The following is a 27,807-nucleotide window of genomic DNA, read 5'->3' as shown; positions in this document are numbered from 1 at the left end:
AATCTATTCTGACATTTCCATTCCCTTGCTTCTGTAAAGGTGACACTTTCAGAAGAAATTATCAACTGATTTATCAGCCAAACAAGGCAAACAATCTATTATTGTAATTTTTTACACCACCACTGGTACCTAATTTTTCTGAAAAGTTGTGAAAGGTTAACAATGCTAATAAGCTGTCTAATGCAACTCTGCATGGTTCCTGGCAGGTTTGTTGGGCATTCACAATGTCAGACATGGCCCAGTTCTGAAGATGAATGGCTTTTGGGACTCCACATTGAATGCTACTGTAAGTTCTACTCAGTTTGAAATCTACACTTGAATTACTTTTTCAGGTACATCTTAAATCTATGCAACTCCTACTATATCCAGAGAAATAAAATACTACTTTGGCACACTGGATACAGTTTCTTACAGAACTTTTCGGAGGGCTGAATGAATAGATATGTTCCCATTTTGATCTGTTTTCCAGAACCTACTATTTTAGTCCTGTCCTTAATGTTCCATTTCCAAACCTAACAAGGTACTAAGGATGTTGTGTGGCTAAAATGCAGATATGGAATGATGGGTAGAAAGAGAAAGGAGGAAACGGGCTGAAGGCAATCACAAAGGAAATTATTTGAACTCACTCAAATCATGCTGCTCTTTTCTAGTGCTGCTGTCCTTTTAACTAAGGAGATTCATTATTCATCTGGGTTTTGCTAACAGTTATAACATGCTCACTTTTTGTTCCTTCTGGAGATTCATTCACTTGTAACAATTACTGGATTAACTACACCTCTTTACTCTCCTTATTATCTTCAGGTATATGTTCATTGAGACCTCTGTGCACAAGCTAATTAAGAACAGATTAAATACAATAGTATTCCTTACTCCATTAATGACAACTGTTTCAGTAACCCTAAATTACATTCAGCAGCAACTGGACTAGTGTACAGCACCAGCCTCTATGCAGAGCAGTATGCCAAACCCAGCAAAAATACATCACATGGATACCAAGCTCTGAAGGTATCTTATCTCTTTGTTTTGTGTAGGATAACTCAACTCATGAACTCCAGGAACAGAGCAGCATATTCTATTCTACCCTCGTAATAAAAAAGCTACACCGCTAGTTCAGATTCAAGAACAATCTTTATTAAAAGCACCTCCTTAAGAACACACTCCACCAAGACTGTTTAAAATTGTATATAGTTCATCAATCTGTTATTTCACAGAATTAACAAAGCAGACTTGACAAATTGTCCAAAAGCAAATACAGGATACGAGATTTGTTTCCACCTTCTCTTATGCTTGCTTCACACACGTTCACTCGGATTTAGCTTACAGAGTTCCTTCCTAACAATCTACACAGCCTACACAGAAAAGATTTGTAAGTGTAACCTAAAATCAGTTTACCTTACTCCTTAATTACAACTTCAGCTTGAAGATCAAAGCTTCATACTTTGCTAGAAAACTTGCAGCCTCATAGCAATTCATGTTGAAACACAAAGTTTCTCTTCCTTCCTCTAAGGAAAAAGGGTATGTATACACTCACCCTAAGAAAAAGAAAAGCTGATATCCTGGGTACAAATTTTGTTCTACTTAAAGCAACCAGCCCAACAAATACAGACAAGAAAAGCATACTTTGAGTAGAATTCCAAACAAAATCACAACTAATAACCCTGATAAAAGTCCAGCAGTCACCTAGAATAGTTATGAATACAGCAGGGCAACAAACTCAGCATGAACCTTTACATCCTCTCCTTGTCTACAATGAAAAGTTCTTCCAAATATATACATTAAAAAAATTGCAATCCGTGTTTCTTTGGAAATATTCTAATTCTGAACTTCATATATGAGCATCATTATATGAACACATATGTTACACAATGTTTTTGAAAACGAGAACCTCTCTCCCCTTCCTTCTCACTTGGACAGTTTTTATTGAAATTACTTGTTTCACTCCCTTAAGGAGTGAATTCACATTTAGATACACAAGTACACACACACACAACTGGGATAACTGCCATTGGGGAGACAAGAAGCCACATACTCACATGCTGTACAGTGGGGCCAAGCTCAGATGTTCTCTCTGCCTTTATTCAAAGCATCCTTGTGCACCCTTGGTTTTGCAATCAAGTAGCTCTTTGATATAATTTCGTCCCACATAGTATATATATTCAAATATTTTTCAATTCAGCCTGACTGCTCAATATGCCAAAATGTCTAATCATACATTCCATCTGTTTTCATTAATTTATAAGTGTAGTCTAAAAATAATTGGTAGCCTGAAATTTAATATAAAACTAAGGCTTAAATATGGAAATAATTTCAAATATAATTGACTGGGTTTTGTTTAAATTAAAAATAATGTCTTATTTTAGTGTTTCATATGCTTAAATTGACATCCTCAAATTCAAACGTTGTTGTTGTATTTTTTCCATCAGCCAAGAAAATGGATTAACAGCAGACTTCTGACAGTTAACAATTTAAATTGTTTAACACAGATTAAGAGAATAAAAAGTATACAGAAACAAAAGCCACATTTAATAAGGTCTGATTTTTGTCGTAAGTCAAATAAACCATGAGCTGTTAATACACAGCTTAAAACTAAAATATATTCCTATTCTCTGTTGTTAAGTGTCCACCTCAGGAACAACCTTGACACAAACACAGGGAACATAAGATACTAGAATTCACCAGAATGCCTCTGACACTTGGTCAAAACCAAAAAGTTTGCAAGGATGGGGGCAGGGCGAGGGGAAAAAAAAAAAAAAAAAAAAGCAGCAGAGGAAGGGCTAACAGGCAATGAATTGAGTCTTGATGCAAGACCACATTAGGGAGCTGACACAAGGCAGAGGTAAAACTGAAGCACGGAGCTAAAGAAGGTGGATGAGGGCTCTACATCAAACAATTACTGTCAATGGAGGGAAAACCTGAGTTCGAGTGTAAGGTACAGAGCAAGAAAAGGCATCTTCACTGGTATCTTCCCAAACAATTGTAACAGTTTTATTCTCCCATGTTAAAACAAAAAAGTGTCAGGTGCCAACTATGGCCTCATTAAAAAAAGCAGACAAAAGATGAGACATGTTGTACAATGCAAGTCCACAAGAGCATAGGCAAAATTTTTCTAGATAGAGAGAGGTCTGGCTTATCTCTGTTCATGAAGAAGAAAAAAGCCTAATACCTCCCCTGCCCTATTTTTTCAGCCATTTAAAATCCAAGGACAACATTTCATGACTACATACAGTTCCATCCTTAATTCTGGTTTAGATACTAAATTTTAGAAGGTCAAAAGCCAAAAACTGATTCAACACAATCTCACAGTCTCAACTCTTTTCATTTCAATTCTCAAACTGAAATTAAAACTGAATTTAGTTACTGTCTGCCAACTGTGCATAAATGAAAGATGCAACACCCACTTCTTTAATATTCTTCAATATTTTAGCAACTCCTGACTTGGCAATAGCTGACTCAGGATACGAATATCAAACTAAAGATACACTTTGGGCATACTGAGAAAAAAAGAATGCCTCAAAACACTAGTGTTTGTTAAATCTGTTTCACTATCCTCCTTAATTTTTATCTGATGTTACTACAGATATCAACTGAGATGTTTAAGTCGTAAAACTTTGCGGCTGCAGCATATTAACGTGTTGACATCTTTATATGAAATTAAAATAAAAATAAAAATCTGACCTTGGGGTGCTATTTCTTCAGCCAGAGACAAGACTACAGCACGATGGGTAGCTTCAGAAACCCCACACAGCCCTACTGCTATTTGGCTCACAGGCTAGGCAATGAAAATACACACAGTCTATTGTGGATTCTGTTTGTCAATGTTTGTCACCTAAGGGTACTCCCTTGGATCCTAAATTATGATGCAGTTCAGACTGCAAAGACAATTAATGCTCTATCGTGTTTTCTCAAATACTGATATCATCTCTGTGGTGCTGCTTATCATTGGAATTTTTGTCTCGGTAACTCTCAGACTGAATTACCACAAACAGCAATTACACAGATTCACAGTCAAAAGCCAGATGACCATTGGTGTTCAACCTAGAAAATACTAAAATCTTTCACTGCCTTGAAGATTCTCCCTTTATTCATTTTCATGACTACAACAATTTGGTGAGGCAAGATCCTGCTAGAAAAGTTCTAACATTGAAATTGGACCACACGCAGCAGAGATAAAGAAATCCCAACTGACTATTAAAAAAGAAATACTAACTTATACATAACTTTTGAGCCATGGCTGCATGACTACAGAATAAGAAAGGTGAAGACTGCTTTCCATTAGTCAACAGATTTTTATTAAGAGACATTTAATACTTTTTGAAGACCTTGTAATATACACACCAGGAAGCAATAATTATTTGGTGTTGAAAGTAAGTTCACAGAGAAAATGTTTACAAAACAAAACACCAAAATATAATTCTGAGCTTATGACTTACAGTATACATCTCATTTTCCTTTGCAGTATCAGAACATTTTCAGCACTGAAATGAAGAATATGGAGTCTCCTCAGTGTGCTCATTTTTAAAAAGGATTTATACAATTTACCTGAGCTGTATTTCAAGTTTTTTGATTAATAAACATAAAAGACTTGAAACATGGCCAGAAAGACCAATGGATAATACAGGACCCCATTAGGAGGCACTTTACCCAGAAATACATAGGAAAACTGCTCTGCAATAGAAGCCAAAAGTTTGCAAAGTACTTTCCCAGTCCATTTAGATTTAAAAATAGATACGTAGTATTATGATACAGCAGTCACATGTGGTACATTTGATCTATTTTGAGCTAAAATTAATAAGCACTTTGAGAACGTGAAGTAAATTGATATACTAATTGCCATAAAATAAGATATAGTTTTATCTCTAAGACTTACCAATTTAAACATATGACTGACGAAAAATGAAGATACACATAATTTTAAGTTACTAGAAGCATTACTATAAGCCTATGGTAATTACAAGGAGTCACTTAACTGTATTGTTGTATGCTTAAGTCTTCTAAAAAGTTAATTGTTTAATAAATATTTGCAGTTACTTGCCAGTTTTTGGAAGAAAGGTGCTTAACAGTGCTAATTAATTTTTAAAAGCTAATAATTTTCCTAAAAGCTATACTTTCCCTAACAGAAATTGAGAAATGGTTAAAAGCAATGAGACTGTTAAGCCTGATTGCATTGCCTCTGCCTTGTTTTTCTGGACATCGCGACTGAGAAGTAAGGATTTAGACAATCATATGACTCCCAAGTTTAACAGCCCAGATTTTCAGTGCATCAAGCCCAAGTAGGAAGGTCAACAAATACTGTGGTTTGACCTCCGATAAGAGCCAGATTGTATCTACAAACAATTTTCAAACAGTTATACCATAACCTGACACATTTCTGCTATTCTTACAAAACACAGAAGGGTGGGCTTTTAATAGGGTTTTTAAGAGTACTTTTGAGTTTAGCAAAAGAACTTCCTAATAGTTCTGGTGAGCAAAGGCTTATCACCAGTACCTATTCCCTTCTCACAATCTCAAGTTTTATTCGTTAAACTTGAGGTAGTATCTACACAAATTGATAACTTCTCAAATTTTTTAATAACATTCTCCAAGTTAAGCATCAAAACATACAAGCTACAAACTCTGTCTCTGAAAAAGCTACTGTATTGCCCCTTAGCTTTACTGTACATTTGATAAATAATAAGCACAAGTTCAACTGACATTGGATAAAGTGAATTAATCCACCGCCAACCTATTGTCATACTAACTACGAACATTTATGAATAAAGACAGTAACTGACTAGTAAAATGTGCCACCTTTTTATAGGAAGATAGCTACAAATCCAACTGTATAAACAGGTACTTGTATGTAGCTTACTTCAAACAGAAAACTATGTTTTTAAAACTTTATTTCATATTTTGGTATTCAAAAGCATTAAACCCCCCCGAACTAAATTAGAATTAAAAACATCAGAATTAGCATCACTTTAGTAACCTCAGCGTGGCCCTCTTTCACATATGCTCTGTAACAACAGATCGAGTCATGTATTCATTTTTTCCACGGACTGATGTGTCCTGCAGCACAGTGTATTGAACTGCCCTGGCAGTCATTCAGGATTAGGTGTTGAAGGAAATGTTATCTGTAAGGGCTTCTTTATGCAGGATGGAAAGATCTACACAACTCTGGGAAGCAGATGATGATGATGAAGGGTACTGAATGCCATCCTCGAGGAGTGGATACCATCCCTGCTCTGTGAAAAGTTCCTTAAACTACGCTCTTTTCAGCTGCATGTACTGCTGCTTTTTTATCCCCCTACGATGAACAAATGGTATTTGGGTGCCTGTTCTACAAGAAGAAATAATTTTAACTGCCACCAAAATGTATATAAACAGCACCTGAATACTTCAGAGGATTTCATGGATTAGGTGCCCCAAGACATAAAGCCTTTATCACATCAAACAGAGCTCCCTAAATCAACAGAAACTTTTTACCTTCATCTCTCTGTGCCTTAGTTGCCTATTTGTAAAACTGGAATAAGAAAGTCTCCTCATTTAGCAGGATGTTGTAAACTTAAATTAATGCTTTCTGTAAAAAGCTCCCAAGGAAAAGACTCATGTGCAGTAAGGCAGACAGACATGCACTGAAAATAATAAAGAAAACATACATAAAACTTGCTTACTAAGTACTGTTCAGTGTCCTGAGCATTCAAAGTAGCAAGATCCTTTGAGGGTTGGGGGGAAGAAGGAACATATAGTCATGCAATTTTCTCTCTTACAACACAGGTGCAAGGGAGCTAAAATACAGTTACCCAGGTAATTTTAATTCTGCATTTCCTGCCTTTTGAAATTTGTTTTTGCAACATTACTGTATTTTTTCTTTCTCTCTCTTTTTGATTACAGAAACTTAGAGGTTTTTAAAAAAGAAACCTAAAAGCCAAGTATCACCTTGTGGCATCATCTAGGTGGCTCATCAGTAGACCCTCCCATAAACCTCAGTCACATCAGCTATGAAAGTCTCTCTCTCTCAAAAAAGTTTTCAAACAGAAGAATGGCAAATTTTGAAAATACTAGGTGGGTTTCTTTCACATTTCTCATGACAAACATTTCTATTTATCTCCTTGCTTTCTTCTCAGATTTCTTCCTAATCTTCACATTTACTTTAGCTGCACTACGGTTCTGAATGGTACCCAGTACATGTACAGTCACAGATACAGAATCTTACAATTCCCCAATTTCTAACAAACACAGGAATAATAAAAAAAAAGTTTTGGCATACCAGATTAAGAACTCTGCAATGTCAAAACTAGTAAGATTTCAAGGCTACGTGAACATTTCACTTTATAATTACAATGAGAAAGTTAGTCCAATACTGCATTGAGGAATTATTTTTTGCTCCCCAAAGTGATTAGAACAGTAAGATCATAAGTGGGGAGGAAAATACAGTTTCATTTTATTCTCTATCCATTGTATTGCTAAACTTTGGTAACATATCAAATCAAATAACTTTCACATAGAACTTCAATAGATTAAAGTGATATGTGTGTGTGTGTGTTACTGTGTAAATTCCACACTGAACTTTTAAACCATAAAGGAGACATTAAATCTTGCCCAACAGATTTAGACAGAAAGCAAGCCTAATAAAAGGTGCAACAAAAACAAAGGCGGGGTGTGTGTGTGCCAATTACATATGAAAGTAGATCAAGAATAATACATAGGAATAAGAGAAACAAGTTCAATTCCTTAATAAACCCCCTCCCCCCATGATACTGATTTTAATTTGCCCAAGCAAGGAATCTCTCAGTTGTTATCAGAGCTCTATGACCATAAAAATTCATTTTTAAGCCAACTCTTTATTCATGGACAATAAAGGTCTGACAGAGTTGGAAGAGCTGCACCAGAGTTTTTTAAAGCATACAAATTTATGTAAGAATCGCAAACTCTTTTAGCATCAAGATCACATCAGTTTTGCAAAATAAACTGATGCGCTGTGTATCTGGTAGCACGTGATCACAAACTCTGAGAAGCAGTTTCTGTAGAGAAAGCACATATCGGTATGTAACTGCCCAGGTAAGGAAACTGATAGATGAATTGAAAAATTATGGTTTAGCTTGTTGATATAAATCAGGGGTCCTTCAAACTACGGCCCGCGGGCTGGATACAGCCCCCCAGGGTCCTCAAGCCGGTCCCCGGTATTTACAGAACATCCCCCCCGCCCCCCCGGGGGTTGGGGGGGGAAACCAAGCAGCCGCAGATGACTGCCTGCCACTTCATCTGCGTGCCAGCCCCCTGTTTAAAATGTTTGAGGACCCCTGATATAAGTAATAAAACATAAACCAAAAAGCAAAGAAATATGACTAGGTAATACAGCAAGTTGATCTTCAGGACAGCACATACTACAGCTGTAAGTCAGTCAAGAAAGAAAAAAAACACCATGCTGCTCACACAAACGCACATTACTACATACTTGACCTGAGCTGGTTACCTGTTTCCATCATCCACTCACCACAAACAGAAATAGGCGAGTTGCTGCTCTCTACAGATTATCTTGATTCAGCCTTGGGTATTTATACAAAATGTATAAAAGCCTGCCTCTACAAAGAAGAGAAGAACCTGAGAAGTCCATAATAAGGCTTCTTTAGTGATGCTCAGCCATAAAACACCTTGCTACGTTTTTCCACAGGCAAGGTTCCACTGCTTACTCAAACTGTATCTGGAGCCTTCTTGCTGCATCTTTGAGTCCCCTCAGAAACACATCTTTACCAAATGATATTCAGGTACACTCCTCTTTCCTGAAATATTTCATCAGTGTGCTACCTGTTTTTTTAATTTGAAAACATTTATTTGATTGGTTTGAGTTTTGGTGTATTTTTTAAAATTTATTTACCAAGACCAGGAAAGCTGCATCTCCATCCTTTGCTTTCACTAAAAATTTATCCAACCCATAATACCAAGCTGTGATAGCAACAAGGGGCAGCAAAAGAATCATATCTCCAAAGGGCGTGAATAATCCTGTTCTTATCAGGCCAAGTAGGACACCAAAAAACACAATGAAATAATGTAATCTTTATTCTAGGCAAAGCAAATTTTAACTAGCATCTATCTAGTAGTTAAAAATACTAAAATGCAGTTTTAAATCTGAAATAGACACCAGCGTTTACTATTCAAAACATCCTGAAATATGAGGTAAAAATATCTTCTTGAAATACAAAGAGTTAAAAAGTACCCTATGACACCTTGTTTCAACAAGATGTACATGTCCTCTATTTTTAAACCTGGAAACGTCGTCTTGATTACCCGAATAGGTGCAGGATTTGAGGGGTAAAGTTCAGTAAGAATTACAATCTTGGCAACCTATGGTAATTTCTATACTAGATGCTAGAAGGCAAAAGACAAAACAGGAGACAGATACACTGTGTATAAACACCTGTTAGCAGGAAAGATACCTCCCATATTAAAAATATTTTCTTTTAGTGAAAATACTAATAGTACTTGTAATTAAAATCACCTACTGGAGAAAAACTTAACAGAAAATACTCTTCAATAAAGAAGATATTCATGTTTTTGATGTTGCTACATGTACTAAAATAGAAACAGTGAATTAAGACAGACTCTCTTAATACTCATAATTTGTTCCTAAGCTAAACTCTGTTAATTAATAAATCACTAACACTGCATCATGCAACTTAAATAAATGAAAATCTGTTGTACTTACATTGTCTAACAGAACACCAGAATATCTGATTCTATTGTAAAAAGCTTTTCAGCTTCTGAAATTGCAAATGACTTCTGAAAAATGCTTTTGTTAAAAGGCTAAACAATTCACAGAGGTAGAGGAAAAAAAATATTGTACCATACTAGCATGAACAAGTGCAACAGAAGAAAAGTAGATCCCTTACTCATTAATGAAATAATTCTAAGAATTCAACTTTGAATAGAAATGTCCAAGTTTTTTCTACCCTTAGACAGACATCCTAATTATGAAATAACTACCTCACCACCACCACGAGACTGCCAGTGATTTATGGCCTACTTACAGGGAGGTTAAATATATACCATAATCTTCTGATCAAAATTACTGCTGTTGGAATAGTAATATCATCCATACATCGAAATGAAAATGAAAAAGATTATGTAAGAGTATATTTCAAATATTTATATAAAATAAAATAAAGGGTAAGTAAAACAAAAATACGTGATTAAAAACAAACCCACAACATACTGAAAGACCCTCCCTCGAAACAAGCTTATCATTTTGGTTGCTTTGGCAAAATTGATGACTGAAATGTGAATGGAACAATAACTGGCCATCATCTCCACTCTTTTGTTCATTTACTTGAGAAATGCTAAAGTGATCTCCAATTTTCTGTAGTATCTCACATAACACTACAGAATATTAATATGTATTACAGAGTTTTAAATTATTAACGCATGAATGCTTCAAGCCGTAACTGCTGACACATTAACTACTATTTCTTCCCATTTTTCTAACTTCAGCTCAAATGTATCTTTCACCAACATGGTGTTTGTCAAAACACATTAAGATGTTTACAAACAATGATCTTACCTGAGGTATGTTTGTATTTGTTGTAATAAAACTGTTATTCTTCTTACTTTATCTAACCTGAAAAATCATGAACTAGGGTGGGGTGGAATTTCTTCTTCCCCCTAGTTCAGAGACTTTCCTTCAGTTAAGTTAATTCCATCTACACATATTGTACATGCATACTTCGGCACAAAGATGCTATAAATATTAGACTACTGTTACGACTACATTTTCGCCCTCCTAAATTGTAACAACTTGAAGGACCAGATTTGTATCTGCTTGTAGGTCATCTTTCAAAACTGTTCTAATTTTGTGTCCCTTTTTAAATACTATCACTACTGAAGATGTACTTTTTAAACAGCAACAAAGTCTGATTCTAAGCACGGCATTTTAGTACTTCACATAGCAGTCCTCTTAAGTTCAGTTCTAAATTATCCAATGCTGTGGCAATTAAGCTGTATTTAGGCCACAAAACCACACCAGTAAGAACAGACCTCTATAAAAATGCAGAACTGTTTTTGTTTGTGGTTCCAGATTGTCTCCTATCAGAGGATACTGCAGTTATTGCTGCTGCAGCAGACAAGTAATTATGATTCAGATAACCCTCCTCCAAATACACAAAGAAACAAGAACCTCCCAAACAGTAACAGATGTTGGCAGCATCTGCAATTTAATCTTTCATGAGAGAATATGCTCTGCCATATGATGAAACATGAGAAAAAAATTAATGCTACATTTTATTCAATGGTTCTTGAAGTAACCGTAAATAGGGAAATTTTCTGTTTCGTCATATTCTTGGAGAGCAAGCAAAGGCCCGATGGCCTCTTGTCAGCAAGGAGGCAAGGGTCCCGGAGAAGAGTAACTTAAAGAATTCTGTGTAACAGAGGATGATCAGACCTTTTTTCCCACCACATCAAGAAGTTAACGCTCCTTATTACCAATAAAGAAAAAATTGGCTTTTACATGTGCAAACAGGCATTTATATATTTTTTTTCAAATTATTTTATTTTTTCAACATAACCCTAGTGTACTTCTGTATTTTGGAAGAGGAAAAGTATTTCTCATGCTATAATGCTACTGCTGCTACCTGTATCATCAGTAAATATTTAGAGACAATACTATTTATTTGTTCTCTTGCATCTTCCTTCTTCAGTATTTACTACTACTATGACTCACAGAAAACTGCCAATATTGTGTCTTACACCCATAATACTGAATATATTCTGTCTTTTGCAACTGCAACATACCTCTTCCCCAAACTCACTAAATGTCTCTCTTTTTCATGATCTAATGTACATTCAACAAGAAATCAAAACTGCTTTTCATATAACTCTCGCCCCTCTTCAGACTACCCAACCACCACCATGCCCTTTGAGAAAAATCCAACTGCTCACTACTACTCCTCATAAATGTCCCTGATCTCTATTCTCTCCTCCCCAACCTGCAGTCACTTCACTTTCTATAAACCCCTGTCAAGTGCTGCAGAAATAATAATCTCAAGACCAGCAGACTTGCTTTGCTACTCAGCTTCTCCATAACACATCATAAAATACCAGGTTGGAAGGGACCTTAAGGATCAACTGGTCCAACCAACCTTTCTTGGCAAAATCCCAGTCCAGACAAGGTGGCCCAGCACCCTGTCCAGCCCCATCTTAAGTGTTCAATGCAGCTGAATCCACCATTCCCTGGGGGGATTATTCCAATGGCAGATTGTTCTCACTGTGAGAAATTTTCTCTTCTGTTGAAGTCTGAAGGGACCGCGTGTGAAAGGTTTGCATTTATTTGCTTTTCATACTGAACATCTACTCCATTTTCCCAGGCACCGTATTTTGGGCTACTCCTCTTAACAAGACGACTGGCAACAGAACAAGTAAGTTTGTATGTATTAGTGGAAATGAATAAGTCAATTTAGTTGGTGGAGAAAATTACAATGTTCTGAATAGAACTGTGGAAAACCAGCCAACTACTATTTTCTGTTTGGGATTATTTTCACACAAAGAAATGCAAAACTACCAAAAGTTATCTTTTGAAAGAAAGGGCGGCAAGGTTTCAAACTTTATTTTCACTTTAAATGGAAAACACATCCTGCAGAAAATCAGTATCTTCACCATTAAGTGGAAAATAGAGTTCAACTGCAGAAAAGGTAAATGCAAGAGATGCCTTTATTTTTCTTGTCAAAGATCATACTATATTTGCAGTGTTTATACCTCTAGCCTTACTGTATCACTTAGGCTAGCTTTGATATCTGGGTTCTTTCACATCTCTCATTGTGCTACTGCAAAGATCTGCACGTCTCTCTTCTTCCTCCTGTTACTCTCTACTCACATGCTGTATCTAAAATGAGTGTGTATGTATTAGTCATCTTCCAGTTTTATTTGTCCTAACAAATACTTGAGTACATTCTGGAGTAATTAAAAATATGAAGAGGGAGGGTGGTGATCCTTTTAATAACTTTGTCAAAATAAATTTTGCTCTGATGGCCACAAGGGCAGTTACATTTAACAGAACTTAACCAGTACAAATACTGCTTTAGTCTCAGTAGCAAGCAAAAATAGGACAACTTTTGCTGATAGTATTTGAGAACAGCAGGGTGATACACATTGTTACAGAAGTCAGTCAGCAGCATCTCTAGTTCAAATGAAGGCTCCAAACAGCCCCTCAAATTAAAAATCATATCAGGTTAACATATCTAAAAGCTTAGATCAACACTGTGCAATTCTAGCATTTTCTCCTTCTCTTCAGTGAAATGCTTAATGTATTTTCTTCAGTCCCCAAATCCTCTTACAACGTCTCAACCTTTCTTTCACATCCCTCCTTTGTATCAATCAGTTCAACAAAAAGTGTGGCCCTATTTTAAGAGAGGTCCATGAAAATAATGGGTCAAAACAGCACAGCTGGGTGGGAGCAAGGGTTTTAACCATTCTGGTGACGCTTCAGAGCAGTCCTCAGACAGCTGTATCAGCACAGGAGGAGCAGCAAATTGTAGCTGCAAGCAGAGCAGCAGGGGTGATCAGGGTAGGAATTTTTCAAGTCAGCTTTACTGCCAAAAAAACCTGGTCATGTAACTACTCTATAAGCAGCAAGTTCAAGATAGTTTCATAATTATAGCCTCAAACCTCAAGCTGGAGACAATACAAATAGCGGTGATTTTTTTGTTTTGGGGGGGTTTTTTTGTTTGGAGGATTTTTGAGTGTTGTTGTTTTGTTTTCCAAAAAACATCACACTGCAAAAAATCAGATTCTACTCTGAAAGCACAGCTCTTACCCAGCAGAAGCTATAAAATCACTTCTAAAAGATGTCCTGAAAAAGACATTTTAAGTAATACCAACAAGTAACTGCGGCTATAACTGATTTAGAAGTTCAACCAAATCATCATACAACACCATCCAAGTTGAAAACCACACTTCTTTGGCCAGATTATGTTCTATATTCCTGCTGTCAATTACTTAGCAACTGCTTTTCTTTAATAAATGGCATCGTTTCAAGCATCTGCTCAAAAAAAGAACAAAACAAAACGCAAAAACCGCCATCAGCAAAACCCCCCAACTCTTCTGAAGAGAAGAATTTCTGTATCTGTTTAGTTCCTGAAAACATCAAGCTTCTAAAAACACACCACCCGTTCAAAAAAAAGTTTGAAGGTATACAAGTAGCACCTACAATTATCATGATAAAAAGATCAGACAAAAAGAACTGCTTTAGAACAGAAAACAATGGACTTCTTCAGTGCAATGCAAAACTGTCTTACGTCAGACTACAGGAAAACATAGGTGAGGACTGCTAGGAATACAGTTAAATGCACAAAGAAGATTAGGAGTCTAGGTAAATAAGGGACTCACTGTAACAGGTATCAAAGGAAAATGCTAAAGATGGCTGAAAGTATACGACATGCCAAGTATACATGGCATCTGTGGCAGAACCAAAATAAGGAATGTGGCTTGGAGTATCAAGCATGAAACTAGTCACTGGTGCTCTGACCTGCAATGCCACCTCTCCAGCAACAGTGTAACTCCTGGTTACAAGACTGAGGGAACTGTAACACCAGCAGAAGATTGCTGTCCCTGTGACACACACAGGCTTCCTCACATAGTATTTCAGCAGGCTTCATGACATCCAGTTCATCTTCACACCTCCTCTTGGAAAACTCAACTATGCACTCATAATTCACTTTCTCACCTTTTGCCCTGTGCAGGCAGCAGGAGACAGGATCTCCTACAGTCAGAAAAGTCAAGACGCCAGGTGGACCAGCTTGTACTCTGGGCTAAATCCAGAGCCCAACCAGGAAAAATTCAGAGATAGGCACATCCATAACTGCTGTTCAGGGGGTCCTGATTAGCTCCCTCTGGGATAAGGTGGCACACACACGTGACATGGCCCAAGTGGGCCAGATGGCAACCCCTCCTCAAGCTTTTCCAAAACCACTTCCTAAGATGTTCTTTGCTCACCTTTATATTTTCACACTTCTCCTCTAAGGCTCTATGTGATGCAGGATTGCTTCATCAACTCCACCTGGCTCTGACCAAGCTGCAACTAGAAGGAAGAAGCTTCACAGGATGATCCTGACACCTGTGGCATTTACTTCCACCTCCTCAGGCAGAGCATCTCTGGCCAGCGTTCATCAGCTCCCTCTTCCAGGACAGGAGAATGTGGACAAGACTCTGATCATACTCTGCTTAGTGCTCCCTTTGGCTCCCTATTTTTACATTTCTTGACCCACACTCCTTTTACCAGCTGTTGCCTGGTTTCTCTCCATTCTCATTTTCTGTAGTTTCTCATTCTCAAGGACAGGTATAATGTTTTGTTAGGAATAAACTGGTATCTGTCCCTAAGCAAAGTGACAATACAAACAGCAACTTGAATTGGCTGCTTAAGAAAAGCAAGAACAGGGCAAGCACAGGAAGGACACTTCTCACTTGCCATGCCACACACAATTTTACAATTTGTATCTTCTGTCTATTCCAGACAGAAGAGATGTCACTTACATAGTAATTCTTCACACGGAAATCATTCACTACCTTTTGCTATCCTTGCCCTCCTTTTCCTGTGTTTTCACCTTAGACATGTTTGTTACCTACAAATGTTACTCAACAATGAAAATGCAAGAAAATAAAACCCAGTGGTGGACACATTCATTTAACATTCAAGAATATTCTACCTTGGAGTCCAATATAAAAACCCCCTATGTTAATATGCAAATGAAATAAATTCTGCATTTAAATACTAAATGAGCAGTTGGATAATGATGTACATAGAATCAAAAGAGGAATCTTTTGGCAGAAAGCATGTCATAACAATAGACAAAACAGATTGAAACTGAACTGTTCTTAGGCATTAGCGCAATCTGTGTAAAAAAGTGAAGCTAATTTTCTTTTCATGTCAGTTTTGCATCTGATCATTAGTCCTCAAGAAATTAAAGAGAAAAAAAAATAATCTGCTAATTTTCAAAAGAACCAGCAGATGCCGTAAGAACCGTTACAAAGCACTACACACCCTGAACCTCACAAGCAATTCCACATCCCATGAAGCTGCTGTATACTTAAATTGCAAAGCTTATCTGTTCTGCAACTTGATATTCATATAGGCCATTAAATTAAGGTAAATGATCTAGCACCTTATTTCATTCTGAAGTTTACTTCACATAAGCAAGTACCACTAAAATGTAGAATTATTTTTTTTTTTTTAAGCCAATGGAAAGAAATCAACTTGACCATGGGATGCACTGTTGCAGTCTACTGCTTTAGGTTGTTTAACCAGTAATTCCCAAAGCAGAGTACCAGCGCTGGGATCTGCAGTGCAAGCACAGTCCCAGATTTCAAGGAGACACACCCCCTCCTTCTCATTGCACAAGTTTTCACAAGGACCAAAGGTACCACTGCAGTGTTACGTTTTTTTAAAAGCATCCAATATAAAACAGTCCTCAACAAATAAATGAAAACATATGTCCTTTCATCATAAGGAAACACCGTATCTTTCAAAGTAGCTTGGCATGACTTTAGCTATGTAATGCTCGCACTCTCTCACCACCTACCCTGTTTTTCAATGAGAAACCCTGATTAAAACCTCCAGGCTCTACATTAATCTATGGATCACTTAATAAAACGCTTGAATACAGGTAATTTGCATTAAAAACTTCATCTTAATGATAGAGTTTGGTGCAGTTAAATCACACTTTTTCTCCCTGTGCAAAGTAAGGCTAGATTATTATATGCTTAATTAAAATTTAAATATACAATAAACCTGTTACTGCTACCTGCTACAAGGCAAACAGAATTTCAAACTGCCTAATATCCTAGTAATCAAAACTAACCTTAATTACTATTACAATGCACCTGCTGATATATCCAAGTACGTACACCCTTAATTATATCATCTCATGAGAGGGAAGAGCAAACAGATTCTGGGCACAGGCAAAATAACAGTCTTCTCTATCTTTAAAGTTTCTATCTTCATGCCAGAAATGCAGTTTCCTTTGGTTTAATTTCCTGAACCGCGCTGCTGCCGTGGAAGTCTGTGAGTTTATAGACAAGTGCTAACAGCAAGAGAAGTAGGGTAACAAGTACATACTTGCTTAACTAGGATGAAACGAAGTTACTTATGTCCTCCGTTCAAACATCACAGTATTTTAACAAAAGAATAACAAGTTAACAAGAGGCAGAGGGACAACAAACCTAATGCTTACCTTTACAAATCACCCAACAGATTAGCTATTAATTCATCTCACAATGTGTTGAAGGAGGATTTTCTGTGCCTCGTTTTAACATCACGGGTAAGATCTCTTAGTATTTCAGTGTCACAGTATCACACAGATACCGTATCTCTCAGAAGAAACGGTCAGTGCAAGGTAGAACAGTAATTCTCTGCCTTTCCTAAGGGGAGAACTTGGTGCAAAATGCTAATCAGGCTTTCTCTGGTAGAGAACAGCTATGTCATGGAAAAGATTTTTGCTTTCTCAGAGTCTGGAAGCCCACGCAGATTGTATTTATATACCTTTATGATATTCTGAAAGATTTTCTAAAACTCTTGAAACTATGGCTCAAAAACTACAGATAGATGATTTCCCAATGTAAAGAAACACTGAAAATGGAACTGGTTGGTTAGCCTGAAGTCATAAGAATTGTGGCTTTTTAAAAAAAACACAACCCCCCAAAACCCCACCAGAAACCAAAACAAGGTGTCTCCACAATTTTACTACAGGGTAGAAAGTTAAGTAACCCCACACTAACTAATGTTAGCCTAATCCTTACTACGCGTGTACCTAGGAATATATATCAGAACTCATTATACCACAGCTAGCAAGCCCTCCATGATTATAGATGAACCTCTCTAGGTGGGGAGAAGCAGAAAATAGCTTAAGGAATGACAGTATGAATGAATGAAATAAAAGCTTTAGTATATTTCTTAGTTTGAATATCAAATTGGCAAAAAGAGAACTGAAACCAAGCACAAAATAAAAAAGTTAAACAAAAACTCTTCCAAAATATTATTGTCTTAAAGATCTGTATGATAATTGTGGAGATGGAAAGAAGCAATGTTTTACTGTATTTTTCTCTATTTTCACATAACTCTAAAGGCTTGAAAAAGCAAAGTCCAACTGCTAGGTGTTAACATCACTCACTAAAAACTTCAAGCCTTGAGGGAATTCATTGTATGAATGGAAATGGGAAATGTATGGGAAAGGAGTAGTTTGGAGTAATTAGTTTTCCAATAAATTAGCAGGGTGAGGTCTTAGGAAACTGTTGAGGTAATCTAAGAGCCCAATGCTAAGAAAAGAGGTTCCTTCTTGCCACCTCATTTCATTGCCAACAGTGCTTCCAGCACTTCCTTGGAATCTGTCTCTTGCCATCTGACACCTAAGCAAATTGATTTGGCGTGCAAAATAACTATAGATAACCCAAAGAGATAAAACCCACATGGTTTTCTGCTTATGTAAGACAACTTATCAATGGATTGGAAAAACACTAGAACTGTGACCCGTGAAGGGTCTAGGAATAAAACTGGATTTTTCAACAGTACAAACCATCAGATGGACTCAGCTGTTTCGTGAAACTACTCTTAGTGGACGTTACTCTGCTGCGATGCTGAAGAAACAGCGAGCAGGATGACAAAGAGAATGGCTCAACCAAACACCGAAGAGACTGTCATTTACTGGTGCTGATCCCGAACACCACAGGCAGGTCTCCGCCAGCATCTTCCTTTCAGCTTCCTGCATATGTCTACAAACATACCCTCAAACTGCTTTATCCCAATTCTCCCGCTACACAGACTAATAGTTTCACTTTCATCTTGTATTTCCCATCTGTCTGTATTCAACTTCTTATCCAAAACACAACATGTGGGTTTCAGGGAATAAATTGTCTGGTTTGTGTTTGCACAGACAAAATGGGGTCCTGATTAAAGACTAGCCCTCCTGAACATTAGGATAAAACAAATAAACAAAATTACACACAGGAACGTGTGTAATCCTTTCCCAAACATACCTGGGTGTGTGTGTGGGGGAGTGATTTTATCTTCTAGTTTTACAACTCCTAAGACAACACGTTTCTCACTTCACTTACCTCCTCACAGGTCCACTGTGACTTCGTCCTCTCTCCCGTTCCCCAGGAAACATTTCTATCTCACAGTGTAGAAACTGTGCACGGTAGGAAAGGACTTGTAGTACAGCCTGAAACCACAGCACCACAGCTCTCCTTTCAGCAAAGCAGTAGGTAAGGCAGCCCCTGTTTTGTGCCTGCTATCCAGTCTCACCTCTGTACCATATTCCACCTGCGCCGGTACAACTGTTAGTGCAGTTGCAGTGAACTGAATCAGGAAGCCAATCCAGGTTAACTAAAGTCCCTTCTGCTTTCCCTTTTCTGCAGGGTTATTTTTAACCTAGATCAATTTCAAATTCAGTTCACCTTGTTGTCTCATAAATAGTTGCTCCAGCACACTTGAGGGCACAGAGGCAGGAAAAACGTGGTAGGGGACAGAAAAACAGCACTGCAACTGAAATAAATGCTTATGAAATAACACCTTGCACCTGTAACAAAGACAAGATTGTGAGCAGCACTGCAGGGCAGGCTCTGCCAAGTTCTAGCCCTATGTTTCATAGTTTTTAAGAAAAATCCCCACCCATTCAAGCTTTCTAACACTGACAATTCTGCAAGCGTAAATAACCAGAAGCATCGACTGAAAAAAATACACTCTACTTGGATCTGATTCGGAACCCACCTGCTGTGTAGCAGAGACAATATTCTTTATTAAACTAACTGCTGTAGTTTAAAAAAAAAAAAAAAAAGTTCCTGGGCAAACAAGTCCTTCCTGCCGTCTGTGGTAAGGATGCAGGCAAAATACACAAAATCTGACAGCCATCTGAAGGCCTTTTCACAGCTTTCTCCAAAGAAGAGATGTGTCAGTTTTGGAAGAATTAACTAACTGGAGAAGACTCCCTGGCAGCCTGATGTGTGGCATGGAGCACAGCCCTCAGCCAGGCAGGGCAGCCCATGACACTAACATGCAGCATTGTGTCCTTACAGTTTTTCCACTTACTTCCCTGTCCACATTCTGCTCCCTGTACCAATGAGACTGTTAACTTCCGCAGCACAGACATAGCCTTAATTACAATAAGGAATAATGTGACTGTTGCCAAAAATATCAGAAATCTGAGTATTTTTCAAGATATTACATTTGGTTGTGTCGTTTCTACAAATGTGGTTACATGGGTAAATGAGTGAACACTAAAGAAAACCAGTAACAAGGGGAATGTCAAGTAATTTGAAATATTCTGCCTTCAAAGCAGTCTGAGGCTGTAATAAAGGCCTAACTACAAAGCTAAATACACAAATTATCACTTGGAGGCCTTCTGACCTTTTGTTATGGTACCATGTGGCTATCATTTACTGATAGCCCCTCTCTTTGCCAGTCCAAGCTGTCAATAAGCATTTTGTTTTTAATTAAAGCAGAATTTTCAAACGGTGCATACTGGTAGTCTTATATTGGTGATCACAGCAAAGGAATTTTTAGGTGTTTCTTCAGCAAGTAATTAAATCCTACTTCTGATTTTCAGATGGAGTTCCTTATTGCTGAAACCTAATAGATCAATAGTGAGACAATACAAGCCCAAAAATGCAAGAAAAGAAGCTTTAAATACATTGTTTGGAGATGTAATCCATACAGTCCATTCCAGCATCACTGGAATACATATTGTTAATTACTGTTTATACAATACATATTATAGCTGACGTTCGAAAATGTGCAAGCGAGGCTCCAAAGGCTATCCATTTCAAAAATCAGAGAGCATAAACACAATGACCAAAAGACAACAGTCATTGAACAAAACTACACTCAGATCAAAAGCACTGAAACAAGGGTCTCTGGAAAAGTGACAGGGAATCAGCAAGTTTGGAACAGCAATGGACACAGAACTTTTCACCTCTACTTCACTGATTTTAATCTAATAAAGGTCAGTGGTGACAGAGCTCTACCTCCAGTCTTTACAAGAAAAACTTGTAGTGTCTTTTGGTCCTTAATGAGCAAATACAGCAGAACGACCCAGCACTGAATACACATGACAAAGATTTTTTTTTTGTAAAAAAATTGCAGTTCTAAGAAATGTCCCCTGAGGACGTTAAAATCTACTAGCAAAGGAAAATGAAGGCGGCTGCATCTTCCCATCAAGCACATTTCAAAGGAGCACTACTTACAGAATAATTATAAGAGTTAAAAAGGGAAGAAATGACTATAATAGGAACTCTGTCATACTGAAGATACTGTAGTGGGAACACTTTGAAGAGGAGTGAATGAACATAGAACTCACATGCAGAATACACATCACACATGCTGTACTTGGCTATTTAAAGACCACAGAAGTCAAAGTTAGTAAAGTCCCGTTAGATTAATAAATTCCTCATGCACTGGAAGCTGGCGATCTGGCTACCAGGTAAGAAGATAGGTATATAGAATTGTGTTTTGGAAATCATGTATGGTTTAATTTTAAACATACATTTTAAGAGCAACTTATACCACATATCGGCACAGAAAAAGCAGTAAGGACCACCTGAATCCTGGCTAACACAACTCAGAAGCAAAGCCCATGTGGTTTCAACACCTATTGGAAGAAGAGAAAGCATACAGATCTTCCAGTCACAAAGAGTGTATTCTAATCACCTAGTCTCTCATACAGTTTGATAATTAGAAAATAACAGACAATATCACAGCTAGGTATTCTTGAATCTAGTGGTGGTGGTGAGGGGGAACAAACAAACAAAACACCAAGCGAGGTTACTATTAATTTCTAAAGAAACTTCTTGCTGTCATGTATGACATCACCTTGCAGATCTAAAGTGGCAAATAATTCAAAGCCATACAGAGTAATTACTTAAAATCTGTGTTATCAAGTTATATGAAGAACAAGAAAATATAAAACTTTCTGCAAAGTTTATAATTTGCAAGGCTGACATTCATTCCAGTTTAGAAAATAGTTCTAGTAAAGTTGAAACATTCCTGTTTCATGTAAAATCACTAATGATCTTGAAAGTAACAGATGCACTTACTGGATTAAAAAAAATACCACTGTGACCTTTTTTGAACTCAGAGATGTGTTGTAGTTATGCTTCTTCTATGTTATGTGCTACTTTAACAAATGATTCCAAGACGATGAATATTAATAAAGCTAACATTTTCCTACATTAATTGCAGCAACTTAAGGTAAACTCCTTGTGGCCTTTTTTTTTTTAAATGTAATTTATCACTTACTGACATTTTTAATTCACAGATTGCAAAAGCAGTTCTCTCAATTACTGTAAATAGAACAGCCGCAAAAAAACCAAACCAACCCAAACAATTCAGTGAATAACTAAAAGAGTATTAGGATGAGGGATCAAACCTAGAGACACTTTTAAGACAACTGACAATTGTGTCTCTTCTGATCTCAAACGAAAAATACTTGTATTATTAAAGACCTTCAGAATTTGTTGGCTTGCTGTGCCCTGTGGAAAACCATGAATCCATTTAAAACAGGTACAGAGTTTAAAACGGGTACCCTTAAGCTTCTCTTTACTAAGGGATCACTTTTAATTTTGATCCTCCAAATCAAAATTCACCGCATATTAGGAGAACCTGGAACAGAAGGGCATAGAAAGAAAACCCTAACGGACTACACCAAAGCCTTCCATCTTCTGTATATACATACATGTATCTTCTCCTCCCTGCTATGTAAGCCTGATTCACCGTTTTGGTGTCTAAGCTTAAGAAACTTAACCAGCATTCAGATTTCATTCACCTGCAACTTCTGCCTAGGAATACTCTGAAACATTTGCTCCGTTCTACCACTAGTGTTGACATCCAACTGGTTTTATTCCTCTTCACAGCCTGAGTGAATCAACAAGTACTGAAGATATTTGAATATACCTGGAAAGCTAAAATAAACAAGAATATAAGGGCCACAGTTAGGTGAAGAGCATTTACTGTGCTGACCACAGATAGTGAAAGAGGTCTCAAATTACACTTCATGAACTTGTAAGCACAGCTATTCAGTGGAAGCTGTGTTACCCTTCATTGTTCTTTCAGGGACCTTAGCATGTCCTTGATCCACACAATGCCATATGCTCCATACATGGATCAAGGGCATAACATCACCTTTACAAGTCAAACCTGGATGTTTTTCTGTTACCACTTCAAACAACTTCTTTTTCAGTGTCCTAAAGTTTGGAATATGTGCTACTAAGAACACAACACACAAACAGGAAAACTGGCTCAACAACTTGAATATGTATTCAGAAAATTAAAGCTCCACCACATTTCATGTTTCTTTAGTTTTTCATTGCCATGTGTCGTATGATTAGATTATGCATCAACTTTCACTGCCAATAAACCAAATATTGCTTCTAATAATTTATTACGTGTATAGTATTCATACACTATTGATCCTCCACAGTAAGCAAATCCTGGTCTTTCCCAGCAGTATGTCAATGCTGATCAATTTCTTCTCCTAAGTTACAGAAGCTGTAGTCTTTACAGAGCTTTTTGCTGCTAAATACACTAATTGAACATCTGAGCTTGATATCTCTAGCAGCACCTCATTTTTAAACTCTAACAAAGGGAGAGAGAGGAGTTCTGAAGCAAACTCCATCTGCAACTTAAAAATCACTATTTGGTAATAAGAGAAAAGAATTAATTAAAATAGAAGTAAACAACTGTGTGGTGTAGTGTTATTTAACTGCACAGACTAACAGCAATACAGCTACTATGAAATACAAAATGCGGTGTTTTGTCATCTGAAGTACTTCAAACAATGCACACACACTCTCTCTCCCTCCACACATATCTTGACAGGTAGGCTAAAATACTTCCTATCAAAAATGAATGCACTCAGCTAAATAAATAAAAATAAAAAACACTAAACAATAATGGTCAAACACTCGTAAAACATTTGGACTGTGAATTCTACAATAACAAGAAAGGACTCAAGAACTGAAAGGCAAAACCACAGAAGAACTGGGTAGATGAAGCAGAGCCCCTGGTCCCACAGCTGGAGACACCCATGCAGATCCCCAGGCAGCCAGAGGAATGCTGTGCAGGCTGGCACCGGCCTCTTCAAATTGGGTTACCCGGTTCTACCCCAGAACTCAGTAGTAAGCACACAAAAAGTAAACAAACTGAAAAAAAAAAAAACAAACCACCCAACCCAAACAAGTAGTAACTTCAACATTTAAACTTTTTTTCCATCTTAATAACGCCCAAGGAATTTCCAGTAACAAAAAATATTGTTCTAGGAACACTTGTGCTTGCACAACTGGCTGCCCTCTGCATCTGTGTTTTCTCTTACCCGTCACAAACATACCCAAAGTTTTCCACCAGAAGCGAAGCAAGGAAGTTAACTTAGTAAAAATAAAGTACGGTGTGTTTTTTCCCCCAACAATTGAACCCTATCTGAAGTTTATGCCGAAACACTTCAGACAGGAAAGAAAAACAACCCGCCAGCCAAAAGCACCCCGCGACGGCAAGTTCAGATCAATGCTTTTGTCTTCCATTTTACCCAGGGATCGGGAGAGCAACGTTTGTACCAAGCGCTCTCCCGGGGCGCTCCCCGGCGATGCACACACGCCGCGGGGCCGGGGCAGCGGGCAGGGCCGCCGGGGTCACGGCACAGCGCAGGCTTCGGAGTTCCTGACCTACATTCCCCGCAGCGGGATGAAACCCTCCCGCCGCAGACCGAACGCGGCGCGGCGGCCGGCCTCCCCCGCCGGCAAGGGTGTGTTCAGGGGTGGGGATAGCGAGCCGGCCGGGGCGAGGATGGAGGCTGGCGGAGGCGCTGACACCTGCCCGCCGCCGCCACCCCGGCCCCGCCGGCGGCTCCTCCTTGCCCGGGGACGGACACCTGCTGCGGGACAGCCGGCCGCTCGGCCCAGCGGCGGCCTCGGCCCGCCGGCCGCCGGCGGATTTAACCCGCCCATTTGCGAGGCGCTGCAGCCCGAGGCGGCCGGGCGGGCCGCGCTCCCCGCCGCCAGGAGCAGGCCGCGCCGAGCCAGGGGCCGGCGGGCGGCCGGGCCTGCGCGGGGCTGGGGGCTCGGCGCCTCGGCCGCTAGGCCGCGGGGCCTGCGGCGGCGGCGCGGGGCGGGCGCGCCAGGCCCGGCCCGCCGGCCCCTCCTCGGGGAGCGCTGCCAGGCGACGGGCGGAGGCGACGAATCCCCCCCTCACTCACCGCTCTCGATCTCGTTGCCCTTCTTGGCGGTGGCTGCGTTCCCCATGGCCGGGCCGGGGCGGCGCGGGGCCGGGGGCGGGAAGGATGCCGGGCGGCTGCGGCGGGCGGGGGCAGGGCTCGGCTGGCGGGGCGGCGCGGCCCGCGGGCGCGGCGGCGGCGGCTGGCTCCCCTCGCCCCACGCTGGGTCTCTGTGTCTCCGGCCGCCGCGGAGGAGGAGGCGAGCGCTCTGCCCCCCTCCCCCACCCCGACACACGGCGGAAATGACGGCCGGGGCGGCGCCTCCTCCCTCGCTACGCCGCCCGCCGGGGGCGCGCGGGGCGCGGGACGCCGCCGTCCACGGCCCCGGCCGCTGCCGCCGCCTCAGGAGGGGGGGCGCCGCCCCGGCCGCCCGGCCCAGGGGAGGGGGCTGAGGGGGCCCGGGCCGGCGGCGGGCCGCAGCGGCTGGCGGAGGGCAGGGGCGGGCGGGCTGCCCCCGGGGCCGCCGCCGTGGCGGGGGCGCGGCCGCCTACCCCGCGCCCCCCGGCCGGCGCCCGGCCCCACGGGGCGGTGGTGTGGGAGCGCCCCCGCCGCCGCTGTCACGGGCCGTCCCGCCCGCGGGCTGAGGCGGGGGCGAGCCGTGCCGTGCCCAAGGTGACCCCGGGCGGCCGAGCGCACCCGGCCCTGCGGCTGCGCCCGCCGGGGACCCGGCCGCCTCCCGCTGCGCGTCGCCGGCGGCCCGGGGACACCCCCCGCGGGGCGCCCACCGCCGGGCCCGCGGCCGCCGACCCCCGCGCCGCCCTGGTCTGCGCCCCGGCGGCGGACGCCAGGGAGCCGGCGCTTGCCGCCTGCTCACAAACTGTTGTTGCATGGCTAACAGACTCCAGAAAAAACACAGAAAGCCAGCGAGCTGCCAGGAAAGATTTTTTTTTCTTTTCCTCCCCCCTTTTTTTGCTGCCACTCATGTCATAAATAGCTACCGCTACGCGTTTTCGAACGGTATTGTGACTTCCAAGCTGATGATAGCTCTCTTTGAATATATATATTTACCATGCAACACGCTTCGAGTGTTTTAGCTCTGGAAGGAAATGCTTATCAAAAGGAAGGCGCTATTTTTTGTGCTTTCACGTGGGGAGCGCGGAGAGCAGGCGCGGTAAGCCTGGGGATCACAGACTGTACACATTTTGCCAGGACAACTGATGCGATACCCAGCCCCTTCTGGAAGCGCTCTCCCCCAGGGCTGCGGCATGCATCCATCGCCCTGGTGGCAGCCGTCCTGGCTACCATCTTTCACAGGGGCTACCAGAATCCCCTCCTGACCCCCCGGGCCACCTGCCGGCCCAGCACCCGCCCTCACGGCCTAATGCTGACTCCGTAAGGCAGGGTTTTATGCACAAACGCTAATGCGTCCTAAAGCTGATACCTCTGGGAAATTTCCTATCTCCTGAGACCGTGCAGTGGAATGCATCGCAGGTGAGCGCCAGGCACTTCTAGCCAGCGTGTGGCTTTACTCTGTCAGTGGTACAAGCTGCCCGGATTATCCAGCTAGACAGTTTTGGGAACAGTTGGCTGAATTATCTTGATGTTCTGTAGGCTGAACTTCTATCAATGAACACTTAAGGGACTTTCTCTTGATTGCCACGTTTTCACTTGCATCACCCTGATCTGGGTGATACTGCTTGCTTCAGAGGAGTACCTGTGTTTTTATGATTAAAGAACCAAACTCTGGGGAAGCCAGGTCTGTGTTGCTTTGAAGATCAGAAACATAGACATAGTGAGGAAATAACCTGCAAACCACTGGGGACGGTGAAGCTGCTACTGCTGAAGAGGGTTGTCTTGTTTTGCCAAAGTTGAAGTCTCTGCATCTTTACGCACTTACCCAGAGGTTCAGTGAGTTACCAGTATTTCACTCTGCCAGGGAAGGGCACGTAGATTGCAACGGCCGGATCTGCACCAGGAGGAGAGGTTAAGCTTGAGAAAAGAAGAGGGTATCTCTGCCATCAACCATCTCGATCACTCAGACAATGACAAAATAATGAAATCTGAGGTGCTGTAGTATTTAAATAAACATCTGAAGACACTACCAGAGATAGGTAAAAAAGTTACCCCAGTTTTGAACATTTTCCCTGCTCCAGCCATCATAATTTTCATTTTGGCCGAACTGAATCTGAGTCAGCTGATTTTCATCCAGGTGCTGACAGGCATTTTGATATCCTTGAGAAGACAGCAGCAGCATCCCTAACAAACGAGATATGCTGCGGCATCTTTAGCATATTATTGGCATTACAGCTCATCCCTTCACTAGCAAATTGTGCTGCATAGGCTTCATATGTGAGGATCCACCAAGGTCCAATAGCCATTACTGCCCTTTGGGATTTGGCGGACCAGAATCAGCTGGTTGTTGCACATACTCCAGCAAAATCCGATATATACACTCACAGCACCGCATATATATGTGCAGCAATGCATGACACTAGTTCTCAAAATAAGCACATGCAGCACATGCAGCACTGATGGACTTGCATAAATGCTTATACCCAAACACTCTCATAATCAAAAACATAACAAATACAAGTCAACAGTGCTGTAAAACATTAAATGAACCGCTCTCATGATCCTGGAATTACATGTCTAAGTGAAG

General features: G+C 40.4%; 1 protein-coding gene across 2 annotated transcripts in view; it reads right to left on the bottom strand.

Annotated features, from left to right (window-relative positions):
- Window positions 1-25,441, bottom strand: part of PRKACB (protein kinase cAMP-activated catalytic subunit beta) — a 75,739-nt gene extending 50,298 nt beyond the window's left edge. For both annotated transcript variants that reach the window (XM_037403887.1, XM_037403885.1), the window contains exon 1: window positions 25,191-25,441. In XM_037403887.1, the coding sequence (XP_037259784.1) occupies window positions 25,191-25,236 (46 nt within the window). In that variant the 5' untranslated portion in view covers window positions 25,237-25,441. The remainder of the gene's footprint in view (window positions 1-25,190) is intronic.
- Window positions 25,442-27,807: the final 2,366 nt, after the last annotated feature.

This window comes from Falco rusticolus, chromosome 11 (genome assembly GCF_015220075.1).
Source record: "Falco rusticolus isolate bFalRus1 chromosome 11, bFalRus1.pri, whole genome shotgun sequence".
Taxonomy (NCBI): domain Eukaryota; kingdom Metazoa; phylum Chordata; class Aves; order Falconiformes; family Falconidae; genus Falco; species Falco rusticolus.
This window is presented reverse-complemented; position numbering and strand designations above follow the sequence as displayed.